The 23929-nt window shown below is 41.0% G+C and overlaps 1 protein-coding gene across 1 annotated transcript in view; it reads left to right on the top strand.

Annotated features, from left to right (window-relative positions):
* csmd2 (CUB and Sushi multiple domains 2) overlaps positions 1 to 23929 on the top strand; it is a 201255-nt gene that overhangs the window by 135717 nt on the left and 41609 nt on the right. Inside the window, exons 27-42 of the mRNA XM_076075332.1 lie at positions 1737 to 1939; positions 2128 to 2319; positions 3120 to 3258; positions 3494 to 3681; positions 7626 to 7820; positions 8589 to 8705; positions 10599 to 10712; positions 13810 to 13905; positions 14524 to 14727; positions 15590 to 15714; positions 18369 to 18465; positions 19441 to 19545; positions 20011 to 20129; positions 21408 to 21477; positions 23140 to 23256; positions 23408 to 23617. Coding sequence (XP_075931447.1) covers positions 1737 to 1939; positions 2128 to 2319; positions 3120 to 3258; positions 3494 to 3681; positions 7626 to 7820; positions 8589 to 8705; positions 10599 to 10712; positions 13810 to 13905; positions 14524 to 14727; positions 15590 to 15714; positions 18369 to 18465; positions 19441 to 19545; positions 20011 to 20129; positions 21408 to 21477; positions 23140 to 23256; positions 23408 to 23617 — 2291 coding nt within the window. The remainder of the gene's footprint in view (positions 1 to 1736; positions 1940 to 2127; positions 2320 to 3119; positions 3259 to 3493; positions 3682 to 7625; positions 7821 to 8588; positions 8706 to 10598; positions 10713 to 13809; positions 13906 to 14523; positions 14728 to 15589; positions 15715 to 18368; positions 18466 to 19440; positions 19546 to 20010; positions 20130 to 21407; positions 21478 to 23139; positions 23257 to 23407; positions 23618 to 23929) is intronic.

Below are 23929 nucleotides of genomic sequence, written 5' to 3'. Positions count from 1 at the left end.
CTAACATCTCAAACAGGTAGCATGATTTCCTCTGGTTTACTGGGACAGAGATGACCATTCAACATGTTCAACTTGAAATCAGATTTTGAGAAAATGACTACTGGTAGGATGGATTATTAATAATAAGCTAAGCTTAAGCTTGTCGACGAAATAGTAGAATAAGCAGAGCTCTACGGACTGCTCTCTTTAAGTGGTGTTTGCTTTCTATTAAAACTGAAATTATTGAAACATGAGGGAGAGTCAGGATTTGCTTTGGGGCAAAATGTTTTTTATTGAGTTTTCATGATGAAATCATTTTCATAATAGTTTTTTTTAATGACTCTTTGAATCATTCAAATATATTTTGAAGTCACAAATACCATGCATTTTCATTAGGTTTGGGATGCCCTTTTCTAAAACTTCTAAAGTTTTAACGGCAGTACCAGGATGTTAGGTTGTGTTCCCCATTGAGCTCACATTTACCCAGCGCATTGAAGTATCTCAGTAACACGCAGACAAGATGTCATACATCATCTTAAAGCAACATTAAGAGAAGATGTTTTCTTTTCCTGTCATAAACGAATTGTTTTCCTTCATCTCGGTACATGCCACTGTTTTCTCTTATTTTGAAGGTACGCAAGAGAGCAATGTGTTTCAGAGAAAAAAAATCTTAAGGCGTGAATTGAATGAGCTGACAAACATTTTCATAATTTCTTGTAAGCATTTGAGACTGTGCAGCAGGATAGAGCTGCTGAGAATACTGTTTGTCTTTAAACAAGTTCTTCACATTGAATGTCAACATTACCAGTCTCTTGTTTGTTCTATCCTTCTTGCTGAGCATGTCCAAAACACATACACTCCAAGCAATGTATCATTACAAATCGACTGCATTGAGGCTGTTCGCGTTTACACACAAACACGAGTACACAACTACAGTGCATTTCACATCCAGTGGACCACCAGCTGGCTGACAGCTGTCTGTGCCAAAGTGAAGGGAAGATATTTTGACAGCATCATCTTTCTCATGTCTAGACTCAAACTATTAAATGCTGTGGCAGACGTTTCTGCTTGACTGACATTGTGGAACATCCATTGGATGCTCTGGATCTGACGTCTGTGATTCACTTTGAAATACTATTTGTTTCCCTCCTTTATTCTTGACCTTTACCTGCGTTTTGTCTTTTCCTTTGTTTATATTGTCTCCTTCAATCACATTCATACCTTGTGCGTATTGATTCTTAAATAAATACTCAGTAGTTTGATGAAATCCCTTTGTTTCCTCCTCCTCGGCTCTGATTCATCCTTATTTACATTTTTGAAACAGTGAAATTACCTTTCTGCTTTTTTATAATGACTTTTAATTTTTGCCTCCATATAATAGAAATAAACTGAATCTTGATGGTAGCGGTTTTATAAGATGGAAGATTTTTTACACATCACCAATGAATGGACATTTTTCTCTCGAATGAAGCTGTTAACGGAAACACTGCAAGATATGGCCTTCTGTTTAAATTAGCTTCTATTAAAAGGGCCTAAGGTCTGTTTGAACAAAATAGAATATAAATATGAGGTGGCAATAGTCAAAGCATACGTACTTAAATATTTCTCTGAGAAAAAAATAATTAACAGCATTTATTCTGGCTCTGTATTGTAAGGAGACGTGTGGGTTTAAATAACTTAATATTTCAGAGGCTTCATCTAAATGTCATCTATTAAATGTCATGGCCTCCAATGTATCTTGTCTTTGTCTTTAACAGTCTGCATTTCCTGGTTTACCACACGGAGGAGGTCCACGATGTGCTTCGGATCTGGGATGGGCCCCAGGAAGGAGGGGTCCTGCTGAGGGAGCTCAGTGGCTCAATGTTGCCCCCGGACGCCCACAGCACCTTCAACACCGTCAGCCTGCAGTTCACCACAGACTTCTTCACTAGCAAGCAGGGCTTCGCTCTGCAGTTCTCTAGTGAGTAGAAAAGAGGGAGGGAGGGAGGTGAAAGAAACGTTAGTGGCACTTTGGTTGAATGGCTTGGTCGTAACTGGGTTTAGAGTGGAAAGAATTCACCTCTGAACTATGACGATAATACCTCTTTCTCAATTTGTGATTGAGGATCATTTTCATGTTGATTATTAAGTCTCCTCTTGCGCCTTCAGTCTCCACTGCAACCTCCTGCAATGACCCGGGCATGCCTACTAATGGGACCCGTGGCGGCGACAGCAGGGAGCCTGGAGACCATGTGGTGTTCCAGTGTGATCCCGGCTACATTCTGCAGGGAGCCAACAGGATTACCTGCACGGAGATCAACGGTCGCTTCTTCTGGAAACCAGACCCTCCTACATGCACAGGTAATATAACAGCATGCGATCATCAGTTATGGCTAGTCATGCTGCATGGACTACGACTTTGTAACTAGTAGGTAGACTACTGTAACTCCTTGCTCTCTGGCGTCAGCAAAAAAATCTGTCTGCTGCTGAGATTTTGACTGGAAATAGGAAACATGACCACACATTTTAATAATCCTGAAATCCTGTTGGTTTTAGAAGTTATTATCGATTATGTACAAAGCTCTGGGAGCTGATATATATATATATATATATATATATATATATATATATATACACACACATATACACACCTTTATTTCAAGACAGAAAAGAACAGTATAAAGATTTTTTAAAAATGTATATCTTACTCAGTCCATTGCATCGCCTCTCTTGCTGGTCTAAAACAGGTCGACAATACAGATTCCTAACATGATTACTTAACAGACTCCTTAAGTGAATCTTAAGTGGCAAACCCGATAGCTGTGTTCCCTAGACGTTTCCTGAAGTCACTGCAGCACACAGAGAAATCAGATTATCTTGTCCCTCAATAGCAAAACAGACCTCTCAGTCAGACCTCCACTCTTTTACAGTCTTTATTTTTAATATATGATCACACTTGGTGCTCTACAAAACAATGCAAATTAACAATGGCGATTTCGACCTTGTAAATAGCTGCCTTGTTTAATTAATGCATAGTTTAATTCGTTTGATCAATTCTTTGACTCTGACAACAGATTTTGGATGAATGTACAACAGCAGCAAATTGGTGTTTGAGTTATGTTTACTGCTGCATTTACTTATCAATTTCTCCCATTCCGTAGCACCATGTGGTGGGAACCTGATGGGTCCTAGTGGGCTGATTCTGTCTCCAGACTATCCTGAACCTTACCCGCATGGAAGGGAGTGTGACTGGACAGTTACTGTCACACTGGACTATGTCATCGCTCTTAGCTTCAACCAGTAAGCTTTAGTAGCGCACTAATTCCAGCATGTCTGTCTCCGACATATTTCATACAACAATACACAATACAAACACTATGAGTGTCCATGTATGTTTATTCTATCCTATTGCCTCCTATGGTAACATTGTGTATTTTCTTATTTAAATTGCTGCCAGTGAAGTGTCTTTATACCGTACTAAAGCTCATGCTGCGATGTCTACTTATGTAAGTTGTATTTACACTTCTTTAACCAGGTTCAGCTTGGAGCCCAGTTATGACTTCTTACATATCTACGATGGACCGGACTCCCTCAGCCCTTTACTGGGTAGTTTTTATGGCACAGACGCTCCAGATCGCATTGAGAGCAGCTCCAACACACTCTTCTTGGCTTTCCGCAGCGATGCTTCCCTCAGCAGCAATGGATTTATTCTTCAGTACACAGGTGAGCACCTTTTTGCTTAAAGGAGGTTGAAAGAGTATTTGGCTAATTGGACAAAACTATCAAGCAAGTGGAAACTCACATGTTGCGTATTTTTGTGAAGGAGTTTTTTGTTCTCAGTTTTTTTATCTCCAGCGTCTTAAGATTCTGAGCAAAACAGTGAATTTTAAATAGTATTTGAAGCTTTATCCCCTAAACAATTCATGTTCTAAAATTCTTCCTCTGGCAGAGTGAGAATGGATTTACCCTCTGCTGCTTATCGACCTTGCATATTGTTTCTTTTTAACTTTCTCTTGTGTCTAGTCCAAAGCGAGTGAGATTAGTGGTGTGAAAATTGCTTCAGCTAAAGAGCGGGATGTGCTGCAGCATCCCTGATCACCACCCTCCCATTTGTGCTATAGTCTGCTTCGGCTTCATTATTGATCTCCACCTCCTCTAGTAGCCGAGGAACACATTATGAAAATGAAAGGCCGACAGCATGTGTGCTTTTAATTTTTCTAATACTTTGTGTTACTCTGCACTTTTTGATCAGTGCTTTACAGCTGCACAAAACGCTCCTCGTGAATTGGAGCAAACAACGTTTTGTTGTCTCATGTCTATGCTTAGCAGCATGTTGTTTAGTGTTGTTTTGCTTACTCAAGGTGCTCAAGGTGTGTTCCATGGTGGGGAATGATCGCATACATACTTGAGGGACAGCCAGTTGGTTTAAGGACAACACAACACATCTGTGTTTTCTGCTCTAGTGCTTCAACCTCACAGGATAACGCCTCAGGGCCCGTGTGTTAAAGCCTTTTCCTAACAAATATGCAGATGCTAAACAAACTCTAAATCAAAATGGGCATCTTCATTAAGGGCTATGCTTGAGAGAACAGTGTTGAATCTCCCTAAATCTCCCAGCCTCAATTAGAGCTGTTTAAGATATCAGACGTTTAACCAATTCCAGATCGACCCTGAGCTCTTCGTCTCTTGGCTCGTGTTGTGGTGTGATTTGATCTATACAAGCAATTCAACTGATTTCGGGAACGCAACCTGTTTATGCAGTGCAGCGCCGTGATTCAGTTGCGAAGTGCACATAAATGTATTGAAGCACATTGTTTTGTTAAGACAGTGTTACAGAGTCTACCCCTTAACTCACTCCCAGCAATCTTCTCTGCAGTGTGTGATAGAGTGTGTGATATTGTATGGCCAATCTGTTGGGGCAGATGGACTCAGTGTGTGGCTCAGAACAACTCCCTCTCCCCACTTCCAATTCTCCACACTAATGAACCATAACCAAATAATACATAAATTACCTCCTCAGTTTCAGACAAACAACATGGCACAAAGCATGTTTGGCTGTGGATTTGGATCTGGTTGGTGAGGAAGCAAGCAGGTTGACATGTTGGCCCAGCTAGTATTTAGTGAGCCCGCCACCGGAAATTGCATTACAAAATCTGCCTGAGGTGCTGTCAGCCTCTTTACCAAGCAATCGTTATAGCTTTCTGTTTCCGTGTTTCTGGCCATGTCTGATTAGGCTCTCTAGAGAAATATGTGGGCAAAAACCTGCCATGCCTGAGCCACACTTGAATATCACACATAGACACGGACATGGACAGATACAGACACACAAGTACCCCGATACTCGCATCTGTCTTATCCAATCCCTTCACTAACACCTGGGCTCATTTTCACTTCGCATCACATCACTTAAACTCCTTTGAGTATTTTCCAGAACAGATGATGCCACTCGCACATTTCCCCTCACACCTACTAATGTCCTGCGATAAAGCTTCTTAAATCAGCCATCTTCATTGTGGTGACCGACCTTCTCACCACTCTAGCTTGGGTCCAGGGCCGGTCCACACCTAATGCCTGCTGCTACATCCATCACGCCTCCGCTGTCTCTTGACAGGTGTGCTGGTTTAATGGAGGAGGCAGCAAGGGAAGGTCCAGGTCTACATCAGACTATGAAAGGGCTCAACCTGTCTAGAACAGGTGCTCTAGGAGACAGACCGCCGACAGACCACATGCCTGGGCCCCAGCACTCTGTTCAGCCGTGAAGGGCAGCCACCTGTCTGGTCAGCAGGTCCCCAGCTTTCATCTTAGAAACTAGGCATTTAGCCAAAGTGCTATGTGTACATTTGATCATCAATAAATCATGAGAACTTCACTTAGACAAAGACTTTGCTATAATCACTGGATACAGAAGATTGATTTTGCATGCAATATGCTTATTTAATTGCACAAAGGGAATTTGCTTGATGGCATACAACAGGAAACGGTTGCAAATTGAGTACTGGCAGACGGTGGAACACGAAAAAAACCTAATACAATCATCATCTCCAACATGTTGGTCATCTTCAGTAAAGATAGACTGAAAAGAAGTCGAAGGGAAGTTACACATTATTGACACATTATCAGTTCTTTGGGCGACCCCGAATAGTCGACTATTCAGTGATTCACTCTGAAGAGCCTGATATGAGTACAAAGCTAACAGTCGCATCGTCTCCGTGGCGGGAAAATGTGGTTATGAAACAAAGGATCATTCCATTTGGGCTGTGTGAGGTTCACATTCATTTTACATAGAATGATTTGGTGTCTCCCAACTAATCATGATATATAGCCTATCTTGGTGTAAATATCAGCCAATTAGTACCACTGTTATTAAGAATTTGGAAATAACCATTTTTTTTGTGTGTGAATAAATCACCATGTAGACTAAGATATGCTATCCAAATTTGCTGGAACATAAGAGACCATCAATCAAATATGCATGTAATAATCACTATATGTCGCTGCGTTTCTTTGGACAGCATTGGGTCTATGCACACGCACTCACACAAACAAAGAACAGCACCATTCCTCTGCAAATTATTTTGTTCTGTTTTACTATTTTTCTGTGGATAAATAAAGCTTTAAAAACGGGAGCTCAATGAGTAAAAAGGATTTGACGATTACTCAACCATAGTCAACAATTATTTGTCATTGACATGAAGAATTAATTCTGAGACGGATAATGAAATAACTTTTGAAAATACTATTTGCACGAGAAAGAAGAAAATAGCCGTCTTTGTTGGTATCCATATTGACCTTTTCAAATACGAAGTGTTTCCTACTTAAAATTAGATTTCAGTTGGTAGATATTGATGTTCATTTTGTCTGAGGCACGGAATTGTAAGTTGAAGTTTTCCTGATAAAAGAAAACATTTGACTTCCCTTCCCTTTTGTATGTGCTTGTGTGCGTGTTAAGTCATCAAATATTGACGTTTGCTGTGAGACAAGAGTGAACTGTGTTTAAGATTGAACTAAATTGCTTTGGGCATTTTTTCCTATGTCTATTTTAGCTGTAAGGTTGTGAAGAGTGCCAAATTGACAGGCCTCCTCTCACATGCACATTTTCAACCTAAGAACAATGTGATGGTAGATTGATCGAGACATCGTTCTTACGACCTCAGGAGTGGTGATTGATATGTGGTTGCATACAGTGTTGTGAGTGTGTGTTGAGGCTCAGTGTTTGTGTGTTCGCAAGAGAAAGCTTGCGTATGTGCATTGTCTTCTCTAGTTGACTGCACAGCGAAGCGTGGTGTGAGAGGCGGTTGTGTACAGTCAGCAGACCTTGGGCCTGAGCGTGCCACTCTCAATCAGCTGCATGTCTGTCTCCCCAGCCATACATACCTCGAGCAGCCACAGATGAAAGGGCACCGTCAAGGGCTCGAGAGAAAAGTGGCAGTCAGTGAGATCTATTTACTGAAAGAGGAAAGCACAGGGTTGCGGGAAAATGGGAATGAGCACAGAAAGCGAAAGGAAGGAAGCGAGAAATGTGAGAATATAAGGAACCTTAGGCAGAAAACTATTTCTATTCTAGTAGCACCGCTGCAGCTTGTTGCAAAAAAAATATATTTTTTATTGAATACCAACACACATTCCCTTCTGTCACTGATTTTCCACTGTGTTACCTCTCTCCACAGAGAACCCCAGGGAGTCTTGCTTTGAGCCGGGCCTGGTGCGCAATGGGACTCGGGTGGGCGCCGACCTCAAGCTGAGCTCCACTGTCACCTACCGCTGCGACAGTGGCTACACACTAGAGGGAGACCCAACCCTCACTTGCATCATAGGGGGAGACGGCAAGCCGAGCTGGAACAAACCCAAACCCATCTGCTTTGGTAAACACTGACATCTGGAGACTGTTAGGAACACAAACCACTTATAGATTCATCACATGCAAACACGCATGTATGATCATGTGGATTTTGCACAGAGCCATGTCCTACAGGTGTATGTGTGGAGCTGTGTGGGTTTTGCTAATGTTAATAGATGTGAGGGTGTAGCTTTAATTTAATCGCCAGTTTGAAGAGAGCATCGTATTTTGCATATCTGCTCCTCGCACACACACGGCAAAACCTGCGTCATCCTGGCTTTTCTCTGACGTTCCCACGACACGACTGACACACGCTGTGCATATTCCCCTGAAAAGCTGGTAAAAGATTTCCGGCGCCACCGTATCTGGCTCTCACAGTGTGAGGCCTCGGTTACATGTCAGGTGGAATACAAGTACACACCACGCTTTTTTTTTTTTTCAAACTAGCAAAGCACACTGACATATATATATGGGATCCGCACTTGCACAAAGATTAGAGCACACATAGAGCATTTTTAGGGGCTTTAAGCAGGAGAGGAGATTCGGGCCTGATCTCACCCAGGCTAACCCAGAGGGACACTTGGAAAACATTGCAATTTCACTCTGGCAACCACCAGGGACATCTTCCACCCAAAACCCAATCAGACAAGAAAAGTAATTTAGGAGTAATAGAACAGGGGGGGGATGGACGAGCAGGAGGTAGTGGAGGAATGAAATCGTGCGCCATTGGCTTTAGACCTTCCTTCTCTGTCTGCCCTGTCTCTTCATGTCTCATCTCTGTGCCTTCCTCCAGCTCCATGTGGTGGACAGTACTCCGGTTTGGAAGGAGTGGTCTTGTCTCCTGGTTACCCTGGCAATTACAGCAGTGCGCGAAGCTGTCTGTACACCGTGGTGGTGCCCAAGGATTACGGTAAGAGCCAAGGAAGAGCACTGTATTACTGGATTGGTTCATTTTATCCATTTTATTTGTGCATTTTTGTGTTTGTGGGGATAATTATGTGTGTTTATTTAAGATGCAGTTATTCTACAATGCACAAAAGGCCCATATCAGACTCAAACAATGCTCAGGTGCCTGACAAAATTCCACATATTATTGTACTGTGCAAACTAATGAAAGTAAGAGGAAAACTTTTTAGCTTTTTTTCTCACACCTAAATATTATTAGTGGCAGAGGTGTAGTAGGCAACAAGTTTGTGGAAAACTTGTAAAAGCTCCCACACACATTGTCTTGTATTGCAATTAAAGTGCTTTAGTCTGACGTTTACTGAATGCAATTGTTTTTTTCACATTTTCCTACACACAGTAGAATCACACAGTGATTGATAGTTCCAATATCAATTTTGTCTTATTTCCATACATACATTTTCACATTACTTTGGTCGAACAATTTAATCACTATCTCACACACCAGGCATACAATCTGTCTGTCTCAGACACACACACACACACACACACACACAACCAAACCAAAAAATAATTGGTGTCTGGAAGATCCAGAGTTTCCGGAGTTTCACTACGTTTTGGCATTTCCATCTTAAAGGTCACAGCTTGCTTCCAATATGTAATCTGATACTGTAGGAGCAGCAAATTATTCAGAAAGCAAAACAATGCAGAAGTATGACACGGCTCAAACATGCAAATACAGAAGCAAACATGTTTCACTTAGTTGCCCACCAAGTCTCCCGGCTTGACTTTCTGTCTGTCTTTCTCTCTTTGTATCCCCTGTTTCCTTTTCTCTTTCCTCAAGTTATCAGTATTGTGCCTCTCTAAGGGGAAGCTCAAGTCCTATCATTGTTAAATCACACCAAACAGCAGACGTCGGCATGTGTCTTGGGTACTTAACCCTGGTCTTTTGAATGTCGATGTCATGATGCCCTTTCAGAGGTCTGGCGCTGCTCCAAAATGACTCGGCACCCAGTCATTTTGGACCCTGTCGGCATCATATTTTACTCAATGGATTCAAAGAGTGAGAGGAAATTTTAATTATGAAAGTCCACATTTGCATTTTCCTGGAAAATGACAGGGAGGCCCAAGGCAACACACTTTGTTGTTGCAGAGCCACAATTATTCTCACCTCCATTCTTGCCGCTTCTCATTAGGGCTGATGCACCTGCCCTAATAATAGACAATTTTCCCCCAATGCAGAGGACAGGGCGGCTGTCACTGCAACCACTGGCATCTCTTATCATCAGATGGAGATGAAGAGGATGTACGTGTAAAGGAAACCACCGAAGCTGAGTAGGAGAAAACAGACGCTGAGTCATGTTTTAAGAGTAGCTGCCATTACACCTAATGGAGAGCACAAGTACTCTGTCCCCTCTGCCCTCTCCTCCTCATCCTCTTCATCCTTCTCTTCAACACGCTATATATAAGCAAACTAGACAAAGATTATATGTGAAAGGACTGAATATGAGCAGTGGTATCGGTAGAAAGGATGAAAGCACCATCATGGAGCTTTAGCCGCACATTGTACAACAGTTTGGCTGTCGTTGCCAAAGCCTTTCATCCACTGACAAGCAATCAAGCCCAGAGAGGATTGTTGATTTAGTCGTGTAATACAATTTTTTGGTTGCGTTGTCATGACTGGCAGTATTATCCACTTCGCTTTAAAGAAGACATTTGGATTGAAATTGCTGGTGATATTTCCTTTTGAATGAGGATACTACAGAGTACTTTTTATGATTTGTCTGTGTTATTTTGAATGGGTTTTAGAGTTTCCAGTGTGACTGTGCTGCAGCAACACATTTTAGCTCATTTCAATTTGCTCTGATGTCAATTTTCTGTCCATATCTGTCTTTTCTAGTGGTCTTCAGTCAATTCGCCTTCTTCCAGACAGCTCTGAATGACATCGTGGAGGTTTATGATGGGGCGACACAGCACTCCCGTGTTCTCAGCTCCCTTTCTGGAGCGCACACAGGTACCTAAACAAAAATACACTGGGTAGCTACTGTGGGGGATGTTTCATCAGATACTAAACTTAAGGGGGGTGGTTAATAGAAGCTATTTACTTTGAAATGCAGGTTGGCAAGACATGAATCCAACACACTTGTACAGGTTTTGTTTTATATTCAGCACCAGTATTTAACAAATCAGCAAAGGAGATTGGGCTGTTTGATCGCCTGGCCGTTATTTTTTGACATGACAGGGGACTAAACATAATGTTGTCTAGATCGTATCCCTTTCATAAGGATCCAGGGACGAATTGCTGACACAGGCAGAGCAGCCGTGGCTGCAGGTGGGCTCCAGTGAGCTGTAAAACAATTCAACAGCAACAACAACAACAACTTAAGAGTCACAGGGATAACGTATCAGCAGACAGGCTCAAGAAGACTCGCCTGCACATACACCTGAACTGGTGTTAAACAAACACATGAGAGAGGGGGAAATGACATATTCAGCATTAAGACTTGAAACAAAGACACCTTCTCAAAACTGCATTAACATAACCGCAACTATCATAAATATGAAATTACAATTAGTGGCTCAACTTTTCAGCTTGCATGCAACAGTATCAGCTTCAATTTTACAAATCATATCTTTGTGGTAATACCATTATTTTTGTCATTATTTAAAAACGATACAATATAATCTAACAAACATTAAAGAATGACAAGAATTTTAAACCTCAGCAAAAACATTTCCTCAATTAAATCATTACGCCATCCAAGCCTAATCCTAATTTGAGTTTTTTCCTTGAACCTAAAGATACAATCAAGGTTTCAACTATATCCAAAATTGCCAACAGAACAGAAACACAGCCCATATGAACAAGAATGAAATAAAGCAGTTATGTATGAGAATGGCAAGCGATGATAAGTGAGAAAGGGGGAAGGAGAACGATTGATTTCGGTTCTAACAGTGTTGTGGAATTGCATTATGACAAATGCCACAACTGCATTGAAGGGCTACAACAGAAATAGCTTGAATAGGGAAGGTTCAACCTTTTGAGAGGGGTGGAGTGGAAACGTGTGTGAGTTTAGGGCAGCTCTCCATCTTAACCTGCCCTGTGGCTTGACAAAAGCAAAATGATTACTTTGGTTTGTGTCCAGAGTAGCCTCTGAAAATCCAGTTTACAGCTCAATAAACAGGCCGCTGTATTAAATGAGGACTCCTGGCGGCAGGTTCACAGAGATCTCTAACCAGGCGTGGCAGAGCAGAGCTGACACACTTTGGCAAGAGAAGAGTGAGTTTAAACTCACACAGACGGTGCAGATGAAGAACTGGTGCACACGGGCATAACTAGCATGAATTAGGCATAATCCAGAACTGTGTACCTTCATCCACCATACAGATACATTGAAGCTCACAAATGGACTAACACACACATCTGCAAGCTTATAAAGCAAGAAATTCAACCATACGGTCTAATATACAAGCTGTCATTATGTGCAATAAACATATAGCCGGTAATGAGTATTTTAGTGGCTGGCAGGATATTATATTATATATTGTCACGCATCGTAAATCACAGTTGTCAAAACATAAGGGAAGTTTCCTCTGATTATCCTGACCGTGAATAGCATATTACATTAATGTAGTCTCAGTAAAGCATCCAACAGTAAAGTTCCATTACTCTCATGTGTGGTGAGGCAAATCCCTAGTTTGGAAGAGTAAAGACATTGATTGTGAATTTTCCGAGGCAGTGGTGACAGACGGAATAAAATGAGGAAATGGAGAGTTGAACAAGAAAATGATAAAAGGTGGGAATTAGAAAAGAAAAGGAGACAGCATGTAGGCCGAAACGACAAAAGGACTGTATCAATAAATCAGTGATATTTATCGAAATGCTAATTTTTGTATTAATTTTTTTTTTTTAAAGGCAATTTTCGCTCTCTTGGCCATGTGTGACTAGTGAGTCATATTTCAACCACATTTAACTTTGAACACCTTTGCTTCTTTTGTTTCAGAGCAAGCGTATTGTTGAATAAATGCAAAACACTCATTCATAAAATGTCTTATTCATGAAAGTCTCCAACTGTAATCCGCACAGGGCTGTTTTTAACTTTAAACCTGTTTGAGTTGTGGTTTAGCAGCTGTAGCGTTAACCTCTGACATCTGTTCACCATGACTGCTGTATCTAAACCAGGGCATAACCAACAACCGCCGCTGAATGTTGACTCCTGCCTTCCAGTCAAAGTCATATTTGTCCTTATAAGTCTTTCAAGCAGAATCGTTTTAACGGCAACGTAGTTTGGAGCAGATTATGAAACACTGTCACCATGACAGCACACATGAAGGGCTTCTAATAAACTACCCAGCATGCCTTGGGAATCCGACAGTGGAGCTCGGTGAAGACGCTTTAGGAAAGACTGTGCCATTGGAGCTATCTCCGTACACGGCACCAAAAGGCGCAGAAATGTTCACGCACGCTAAAACGCCAGCTAAACATGCAAACACAGGATAGACTCACTGACACAGACGCACAGATGCTGCCTCTGGGTTTAAGCACGTCTGACTTCCACTACAGTGTGACAGCAAGCAGACACAGAGTAATGAGATCCACTGCAGAGAGCCAGTCAGCAACACACTGAGAGAAAGAGAGCGTGGCAGAGACAGAGATGCTCACACTTTGTGTCATGTTCGGCATCAGTCAAACAAACAGGTTTCCACCACAGCAGAGACATCATGGGGGTGTTTAATTACCCTATGAGCTGATGCATATAGCAGGTGATCATAATATTGTAATCTCAGTGAGAACATACGAGGATCTGATTTATAGTCACAGATTTGACATTTTGGCAGAGATACTGTACATGTTGAATGATTTTAATTAATGAGGAAATATTTCACTGTGAACATACAGGCAGCCCTGTAAAGTATTGAATCCCTAAATGTTTCAGTAAATTGTCGACAATTCAATGTTTAGTTTATGGATATGCAGACACTGCCTTATAAAGCCCTAAAGGCATATTGTACTTCCATCCCAGTAGGTCGTTCTGTGAAAGGCTAATGTGGCCGAGCAGCACTTTGCTAAAAACGGTACAAACTGTGACTTTAACTTTTCCCCATCATAGGTGAGTCTTTGCCATTAGCAACCTCCAACCAAATCATGATCCGCTTCACCTCCAAAGGCCAATCCACCTTGAGAGGATTCCACCTGGTCTACCAGGGTAAGTGTTTACATTATTTTGGATTCCCTCTGTTCTCACAGCCCAATTACCAACTTTAATTGTTGAGTTATTTCGAAAAGGATTCCCCTTCATCCACTATTTCAACTGTGATGTGTGTGTGTGTGTGTGCGTGCTCTCGAGCATTAACACTGTAGAATTATAGCAGTCTGTTGAAAAGATTGTGTTGGAACTCTTACGTTCTTCTCTTCCCCAAAGAGAGACTTTTCTCTTGAACTGAAATGACATTTCCTGCAGATATCCAAAGGCAATATCAGCTCTGGAGAAAGTTTAATGAATAAATAATTCTTTTTTTTGTATTTTATTTTAAGTAAGCTGAAGGAACCATGATACAAAGACCAAGCAAAACGCCATATTTCGTATTATTTATTTGGGACTCAGTCTGATCATTCAGATAGTGACAACTTTTAAAGTAATACTTTTCAAATAAATCACTCCATCAAGTGTTTGGAAAGACGTATTGTTAAAGCTATCGTGAACTGACTATAATCAGCAACAGAGATGGGGCGTTATAGCCTCATTTCTTCTTGGAAATGTCACAGATACGGACTTCAAATCAACACCTGTAATCACCCTGTTTATCACTCTGTCTCTCCAAAGCCGTGCCACGGACCAGTGCCACCCAGTGCAGCTCAGTCCCTGAGCCCAGGAATGGCCGCCGTATGGGTAACAACTTTGCCGTTGGTGCTGTGATCCGCTTTGAGTGCAGTCCAGGTTACATGCTGGAGGGGCCGAGTGCCATTGAATGTTTGACAGTTCCCAATGCCCTGGCCCAATGGAACAGCTCCATACCCAGCTGTATAGGTACGGCATGAATTCTCAAATACAGACACAAACACGCTTTTTTTGTTTGTCTCGCTTTCTTTCCTCATTCATTTGTTTGTGTCTTCGATTATTGTATTCCCTCTCTTTCTTTCCATCTCTCCTACTGTCTCTGTGTCTCCCCCACTTGATTGAGTCTAAAACTCTTGTTACTACGACACAGATGCGAGCTGCCAGCCATTGCCTGTAGCGATTCAGCGAGATTCAGCCATGCAGTACACAGGTGGCAGGCTCTGCTGAGGGTCACAAATTCTCACACACATTCTCACACACACACACACACTCATATGGAGATATCAGCATGTACTTTATATACGGAGGAACGCTCTCACTCACACACTACAGTACATACAGCTGTAGCAGATGCTCCTATGCTGTCACCAGATGTGCGAATGTGCTGAACGAGTCTAGTATGTGTGCTTGCATGTCCAGGTGGTTAAGACTCCAGTCTAGTTGTGGTTTTATGATTCAATTTTAGTGAGTCCGAAAATCAGATTTTTCTTAAAACAAGCTGAAAATGTACCAAGTAAGAAACTTATATAATTAACTATTTTATTATTATTATTTTTTTGCCTTACCTGTTGTGTGATCTTCATCCGGTTTTCTATGATCCTTCTAGCAGAATCACATGAATGTTTGAGGAAAGAGGATTAAGGAGGAAGATTAAGCAATATTTACATATTTGTAATAGTATTTAGTGTGCAAATGTAATGTATGCTTGTATGCATATACCTAATCTTACTCTTGCTGCATCTTTTTACATCCCATCTGTAGCCATTTTTGGTACACTGGTACACCAGTAGTATCCCGCTCATCCCTTTTTTTAAATCCCTTTCTCCTGCAGTTCCATGTGGAGGCAATCTGACCCATCGAACTGGCACCATCTTATCTCCTGGCTTTCCTGAGCCTTACCTCAACAGCCTCAACTGTGTCTGGAAGATCACTGTTCCTGAAGGATCAGGAATCCAGGTTTGCATAACAAAGTTTCTCCCCTGGCATCAACGTTATCCTGTGTGACCGAATTGCAATAATCAGATTACGCAAAACTGAGTTAAATTTTGAGTAAATCAGAGATTACATCCCTCCAAAATACAATCCCACATTTCCAAACTACATGGAACCAAAGGAATTAACGCATCGTTTGTAGTCAAGTCAGGATAATAGCCAAGTCAAAAACTGGGAAGGAGAAATTCAGTTTCGGAAGGTATTCTACATAATTCACGCCGACTAGAAAAGCATCATAATAATGCAGCTTCATAGTACGATACAACTATTGACTTACAGGCATGCAATATAATAGAGACATTTAGATTTATGTTTTTCTATCTCCCTGACGTCAGCGTGATAGTTTCAGATTGTGTCCATTAATGAGTATTCTGAGGCTAATCTGCAGCATATATGAGTTAATAGATTTATTTGACCTTTAGCCTCTAGCTTTTACAGCTATGCATGGTCTTGACAACAAGCTCCTGTGTGATGATGTGTTTTACCGGCTTACCATGGGCTAATTAATAGAAATACCAACATTACATCAAGTTGTAGCATTTACAATTCTCAGGGTACAGGAGAGCTGCTGCACGATAAAGACTACAGACTTTACAGAGGATCCGAATTTAATTTGGCAGATCACTATACCAGAGATTTAAGATTGCACAATTTGAAAATTAGGAAATGAAGTTGTATATAATTGCCTGTTCAATTACTTTACTTTTCTTTCTTGGGAGTTAATTCAGTTTGCATATTCATATTCATTGAAGCACGTGTGATGGAACTTTACCAGGAACATGTGCAAGGTCCCTGTGGATCTGCCGGAAGGAAAGTTTTTAGGCTTATGCTTCAGCCTCCGTGGCTAATGACCTCAGTTCAGTCCCTCGGCTATTAGCTCCTCCACGTCAGCCGGCTGTCCTTGCAGGTCAAATACACGAGATGGCCCACAGGCACACTTAGCATGCTGCACTACACGCTAACATCTCAGTGGCTTAGAGGTGAAATAGACCGAGAATAAGAACAGAGAACTGGCTGCGCACACACTCTCAAGGACAACAGCATGGCACTGGAACGTATACATACCAGAGTGACAACGGTATAGTTTGGAAATGATATACGAGGGTTTGTGTTCTTTGGACCACCACTGCACACCCGGACACACACTCTAACTCGTTGCAAAAGGGTCACTGCCTGCGCTTCCAAAATCTGACATGCTCACTGTAGAGGGTTTTCTGCTCTGTGTCGATGCTCCCTGCAGCTGCGTCCTCCTCATCCCTATTATTTAGAGTCCACCTCATCTCTTTCACACGGTCATTGTCTTTCTCTCTGTTGCTTCCCTTCTACCAGTTAGCAGCGGCAACATTAGATTGGAGTATCACGATCCAGAAGAGAACTTAAAGGAGCGAGGTGCCTTGCCGGCACATTTGTCGTGGCCCCCCCCTAATGAAAGATCAATCTATGATCTGCGTCGTCTCCCCGGGATCCACCGGAGCCCCTACCGCTCCTTTAATTGGCCGGTATCTGATCTATAACCATCAGAGGCAGAGGAGACGGCTGAGTAATGGAGTGAGCGGGAACAGAAAGGGAGGCTTTGAGAGTAAAAGGATGGAATGACATTTTAGCTTTAACGTTAGCTTAAGACAGAGAACAAATATATAGTAGATGGCAGTGTAGCCCCTTTCACACATTTTATTATTAGCTCCTTTCTTGTCTTCCAACCACTCAAAGCGCTGCACACTACATGTCAACGTTCTCCCATTTACATAGTCATACACTGATGGGAGAGGTTGCCATGCAAGGTGCCACCTGCCCATTATAATCTGAACTAAAGCACATTCACAGACAGATGGCAAAGCCTTTGGGAGCAAGTTGGGGTTCCATATCTTGCCCAAGGACATCTACATCCGGACTGGAGGAGCCGGGGATTGAATCACCGAACTTCCGATTAGAGAAGCAACCGCTGTACCCCTCATTTCACTTTAATTTGTTAGGCCATTTTATTTATTTAGGGTAGGCCTCCCACTTCCTTTGGTTAGTATTCAACAGCAAAATAAGTTTTATAATCCATGTTTTAGGCAATCTTTGTGAGAATCCAGAGTGCTATTCTTAAAGTATGTGGTATCTTTTTTTTTTTTCTCAAGTGTTGTTTAGGGACACAGAGACACTTATTTAGAAGACTCAGTCTGCCTTTCTTTGAAAGGTATTATCCATATCCAGCGTTCTCTGCAGCCGTCATTAAGTTTTCTTCAATTCAAATCCAAGGCCCACCTCTTGACTACAGCGTTCCAAAAGGATGTTTGAAATATATAAAAGCTAGCAAAGACATATTATATTGCACAATGTCTATTGTTCTGTTATATTGAGAATTCTGAACTTGCTATTTGTGATGTCCTCACAGCTTTATTAATTCCAAATTTTTAACCTTCTATGTAAAAACTGTATTTACTTATATGCACCTTTAAAGGTACTCTAAACTTTTGTTTCCCTGTGAAACATGTTGTGTTCTCCTACTAATGAATCCTCAACCCTTCAACCTTATTATTGATGTCCATACCCATACACACCCTTGATCCTACTGTTAGTGCTCTGCTCCCTAAATCCCAAACTTTTGTTGTCTTTGGCCTTCGCTGTCTCAGATCCAGGTAATCAGCTTTGTCACGGAGCAGAACTGGGACTCGCTGGAAGTGTTTGACGGAGGGGACAACACCGACACCATGCTTGGCAGCTTCTCAGGTTATTGCTGTATATTTGTTCATATGTGTGCATTTATTTTCTTGCACGTTCTAAATCGTGTTTTCAATGCTTATTCCCACCTCAACCTTGGACATAAAACACTTTTTTTAAATCACTCATACATACCTGCCAAAAGCATAGCCGGACCAACACAATAGCCGAATCAGTTTTCACAGAGCAGAATACAACCTCTAACACATATTGTATTTGTTAAACAACACGTACAGTACTAGTAATGGGGGCCTCATGTGGTACAGTTGGCACTGTAACATTGCTTAATGAAATACGTAGTGGAAACAGGCAGCAGATGTAGTCTTCGGAGAGGTTAAAAATTCCAAACTGGTTGAGCTTCCCCTGGAAAACCTCGGTACAATTCTACAAAGCTTGTCCTCTTCTGTGTGGAATTGAATTGAACCTTTGTTTACAGTATCTGTCTTACTCCCCTCATAGTGCAGATATGGCAACAGGGAATTCTCCTTTTGTTTGTTCTTGGAACCTGACCAAAAGTAAATGTTAGATGCGCCCTGAAGTAAAGAGATGAAAGAGAATTGCCTGGCCCACAAATTTGAGTTATTAAATGACCAATTTTAGGTCATAGAGTATCTGTAGAACATGTGCTTTTATTGAGTGATGTTTTATTTCCCGTTTTTCTGCACACATTTTTGTTTAATTGTTTTACGAGCTGCGTGCATACCCACACATTGGAAGATACAACTGGCTCTGTTCTTTGTGTCATTAGTAGGTCACACTATGCATCTGCTTTCCCAAATATCCTAATACACCTATGCACAATCATTCATGCATGCATTTTTGCTGCATGTACACACAAACACACACAGACACGCACACCCTACAGTCAGCAAATCTAAAAAGAACACGCTTTTGAGCTATTTGCCAGTAGCTTATACAGTTAGTTATGGTCGGCCTATGCAGGAGATAGCATAGCTAAACTACACTATTAATCTTCACCCCAAGGCACCACGGTCCCAGCTCTCCTCAACAGCACCTCCAACCAACTCTACCTCCACTTCTTCTCTGATATTAGTGTGTCTGCAGCTGGATTCAGGATGGAGTACAAAAGTAAGTGAAAAAAACCAGTCCATGGCACTTGATGTAAAGTACTAATGCCCTGAAGACAAGTATTAAAGGGCCAGTGTGCATTTCGGGGATCTATTAGTAGAAATTTAAAATAATGTTTTTATAAGTGAATAATCAACTGAAACTAAGAATTGTTGTGTTTTCCATAACTTAGAATGAATGGTTCATATCTAAAAAGGAAGCGGGTCATTTATACAAAGTCTGCTTTGTCGTAAAGTGAGCAGCAGAGTGCAAAACCTTGTACTGCAAGCTGCCGTCTGACTTCCATTGCTTCTAAAGTAGGCTTGTGTTATTCTGGTTAGGATGGCCTGTAAGCGATGCACGACATAACCACGATTTTTCACATTTTTCATTGTGATTTCTAATCCTGTCCTTCCTGTTTAGGTTAGTTATTACATTTCCCTTACCTTTTCGCTGTTCATGTTGTCTTTTTTATCTATTTCTTAGCGGTGTCTCTGACCAGTTGCCCAGAGCCTGTTGTTCCTATGAACGCCATCAGAGTTGGGGAGCGTCTTCAGATGAATAATGTGGTGTCTTTCCATTGTGAACCTGGATATACTTTACAGGTAATATCTCCTAGTTTCCGATATGGTCAAGACATAAGTGACCCATTGATGCTCATCCTTTTTTAGCCCTTTTTTTGTTTATTTAAAGGTTATCTGTTCATTTTTCAACCTCACTGAAATGTATGCTCTGATAATGTTAATTAGACTTAATTAATGTCAACATATTTGCAATAATACATGGAGTTCTGTGTTTTTAAAATTGATAGACGCCTGTTAGGGGGCCTATACTCCTTATTTGCATCTTTTTTATTGTGACTAAATGATCATGTGCTTATCTCAGTTAATGTCATGATCAATGGATACTTATCAGATCAGGACAATAATTAGATTTGAATAAAAAACGGTTTCCAGGAATTATTCAATCTGGATAATTAAATAATAATGTCTGTTATTACTGTGAGTTTTAAGTTATGCTACTACCTCTCAATCATGTGAATGGACAGAATATTGCTTTGCTCCCAATATTTGCAGTAAAAGCATTATCAAGGACAGTCATGTAAATGAAGCCAGATAGATAAGAAGTCATTCAAATTCTGGCCAACATTGACTACAGAATGACATTTTATTGTACAGGTTAAATCAGTCATACTGTTAAAACACATCCTTCATATTATTGTATGCAGAAGTTCCTCGTTGCTTCCTCGTATCTACTTAAAAAGTCTCTGATTAATTATTGTTACCGACCTAAATTCAGGCCGTAGGCTAAGGTAGATAGGCTAAAGAGGAAATTAAGATATCATCCCTCAACCTTAAAAAGATTTAAAGTCTTTATTAACCATTGCAGTATCAACCCTTAAACAGTGAGACATGTAAAATTGAGCGTCATGTTCAGAAGACTTCACCAGCATGTTGTATTTGTGTCCGTTTTAAACTCATGCAGAATCTTATGGCTCATTACAACATGTGCCAGGCTTTCTCTCACTGCGACACATTTTCAGTAAAGGTCAGCTGGCTGAGTCAGCCCATTATGTTGTAAAATCAATATCAATCAATATGTTATGTCAAGTTAGCTTTGAAACTCAGATGCAGAGCTTTCAGAAAAAAAAAATGTTGCCATGCATATTTTGGCAGTGAAACAGTAAGTGATCATCTATGCCAGTGATGCTCACCCTCTATTATTCTCTGTCACTTCAGATAGATTTAGTCATTACATCGCCACATGACGTCATGTGGAGACAGGCAACAGGTTTGAATAATTGGAGCAACAGTTGAGTGACAGAAGGGGGGACAATTTAATTAATCGGCTGTTTTTTGTTGTTCTTCGCCTGCTCCTTTCAGGGGAACTCGCACATCACCTGTATGCCTGGAACCGTCAGACGATGGAACTACCCACCTCCTCTCTGCATAGGTAAAAATATCCTCTATGTCTGGCCTTCCTTCTGTTTCGTCTCTGCATCTTTCTACATTCTTACTTTTTTTACTTGGAGATTCTTTACCTGGCCAAGCACACCAGCTAACTTTTTAAAACAATATACCGAGCATGTAATGACTTAACTTGTGTTAAGACTCTTTGCCGCTGAATGAAAGCGGAATAGAATTACCATATCACTGCATACTATAGGTGACAAATTGTTATTTTAATCTTTTTTTCAATACTGTTTCACAGCTCACATAAGCAGTCTGTATAGCAGGCATAAGATAGCCCTTTAATCCATCAGAAAATGAAGAAAATATGAGATATAAACAAAAACGCAGGGGTTACATTTCTCTACGTTGTGTTTTTGTTTGAGATTATCGGAGCGTTGGCACTTTTAAAATGAGTTTGATATTTCTACGTTGAAAGCTGGCTGCACACGCTGAAGGAAACTGCGTTAGGTTTCTTCTCTGTTCTCCACCTCAAGTCTCGCTCCCTGTGAGAGTGCCATGACAAACCGGTTCCACTTATTGCAGCAACCTACTATTGCCTAATTAGTTCCATCTCAGACCGTGATTGGTTAAAGTCGAGGGAAGATTCATCGTGTTCACAAGCATCAGCAGTTTCCTGATTACCTCAGGCTTCTGGTGCTGCTACAGGATAACATTTAACAAAATGGTACAGCACACTGGTTCTCTTTGTGTGGTTTCACCCTCCTTTGACTTATGTTGGCTGTTTGTCACATTTATTTCTTAATCTTACACGCAGTGTTTGTCTCCCCCCCCCCCCCCCCCCCCCTTGCAGTACCTCTGTATTCTTTTTCTCATTAGTCTGCAAATTCTTTACAATTACTTTCAGCATCCTTTCATCTTCTTTTTTTAAATTTTGGTGTCAGGATCTCTCGCTCTTTTCATCTTTCTTGATCCAATCATTGCTTTTACTCAATATTTCGGTTCCTTTTTTCTCCTCACTTCACTTCTTTTAGTCTAGAAAACAGTTATCCATCATTCATTTTAAGATGAAAGGAGAAGGATGAAGCGCAGCAAAATATACAGTTCAGTACATGGCACCTTAATATCTCAAGTAGAAAGAAAAGAGCTCCAGAGTTACTTAATAGTGAGATAGAGTCTTTGTATGTCAATTTAAACAATTTAATACATTTTACAATTTTAGTCTTCAACATTGTTTTCATCATTGTTATTGAAATTGTAACTACATTGATATCATTGAAAAATGAAACATTTAATGTCACGAAAGGGTGAGGGTAAAGGGGAATGTCCTTATTTAAACATTTAATCAAGAATAGATTGGAGCAGATTGACCTGCATTAAAAACATCTCTTTCATTTGAAACACCGCAAACAAACCCCAAAATATATTTTCTTTCTCCTCTAGTTATAACTTCAGCTTTGCAGGCTTTGGTATTCGAGTTTAAAATAACTAAATATTTCACCTCTGCTTTGTTTGAACTGAAACGAAATGGAATAACTTTTCTTTTCTCATATAAAGTCACCAAATATTTTCTATTAGTACTACAGTTGTTCAAGACTCCCAATATCACAAACAAAGAACAGCGTTGAACCGTGTTTGTGGTATAATTAAAATCTGGGAGAATCGCCGTGTGCAGATGCTCTCATCAAAGTGTTTTTTCTGCCAGCTCAATCTGGTGGAATTCGGGAGGAGATGGAGGGCATGATTCTCAGCCCTGGTTTCCCTGGCAACTACCCTAGCAACAGCGACTGTACCTGGAGAATCTACCTGCCAGTTGGTTATGGTGAGCATCATGAGAGGCTCTTAAAAGCATTTCCACGCTCAATAACCTTAAATCATACAAATTGTAGTGCTTGAGTGCGGGATGAAATTTGCGGTTGTTGATTTACTCTCGCCTCTTTCTCAATTCTGCTTCTTTCTTCTTTTTTCCCCAGGAGCCAACCTTCAGTTCCTCAACTTCTCCACCGAGGCCAACCACGATTTTCTCGAGATACGCAACGGTCCCCTGGATACAAGCGCGGTGATTGGTCGATTCAGCGGCCAGGATATTCCCTCCTCCCTTCTCACCACCTCCCATGAGACCACAGTGTATTTCCATAGTGACCATTCACAGAACAGACCGGGGTTCAGATTCGAGTACCAGGGTAAGAGACCAAGAGTATTGTTGAAGAAAGCGTACGATTAGCGAGAAATTATGATCAGCCTTAGGATTTTCTCAGACAAAAATAGTCTCTGCTAATATATATTCATAAAAATGATCATAATCAGTTTTGCAGAGTTGAGCCAGTATCAGTATTATGAGTTACGCTCTTCTGCACAGCTTGATAAAACTAGTAATCACGTCAGTTGTCACTGGAGCTTTTTGTCTGCTTCAAACCATCTTTGCTGTCAGTGAAATGGCACGGGTGCAGAGAATGTAACTATAATGATCAGAGCTATTTCTCTAATCGACACAA

This window comes from Anarhichas minor, unplaced genomic scaffold (genome assembly GCF_050575085.1).
Source record: "Anarhichas minor isolate MPS153535 unplaced genomic scaffold, ASM5057508v1 ptg000051l, whole genome shotgun sequence".
NCBI lineage: Eukaryota > Metazoa > Chordata > Actinopteri > Perciformes > Anarhichadidae > Anarhichas > Anarhichas minor.
This window is presented reverse-complemented; position numbering and strand designations above follow the sequence as displayed.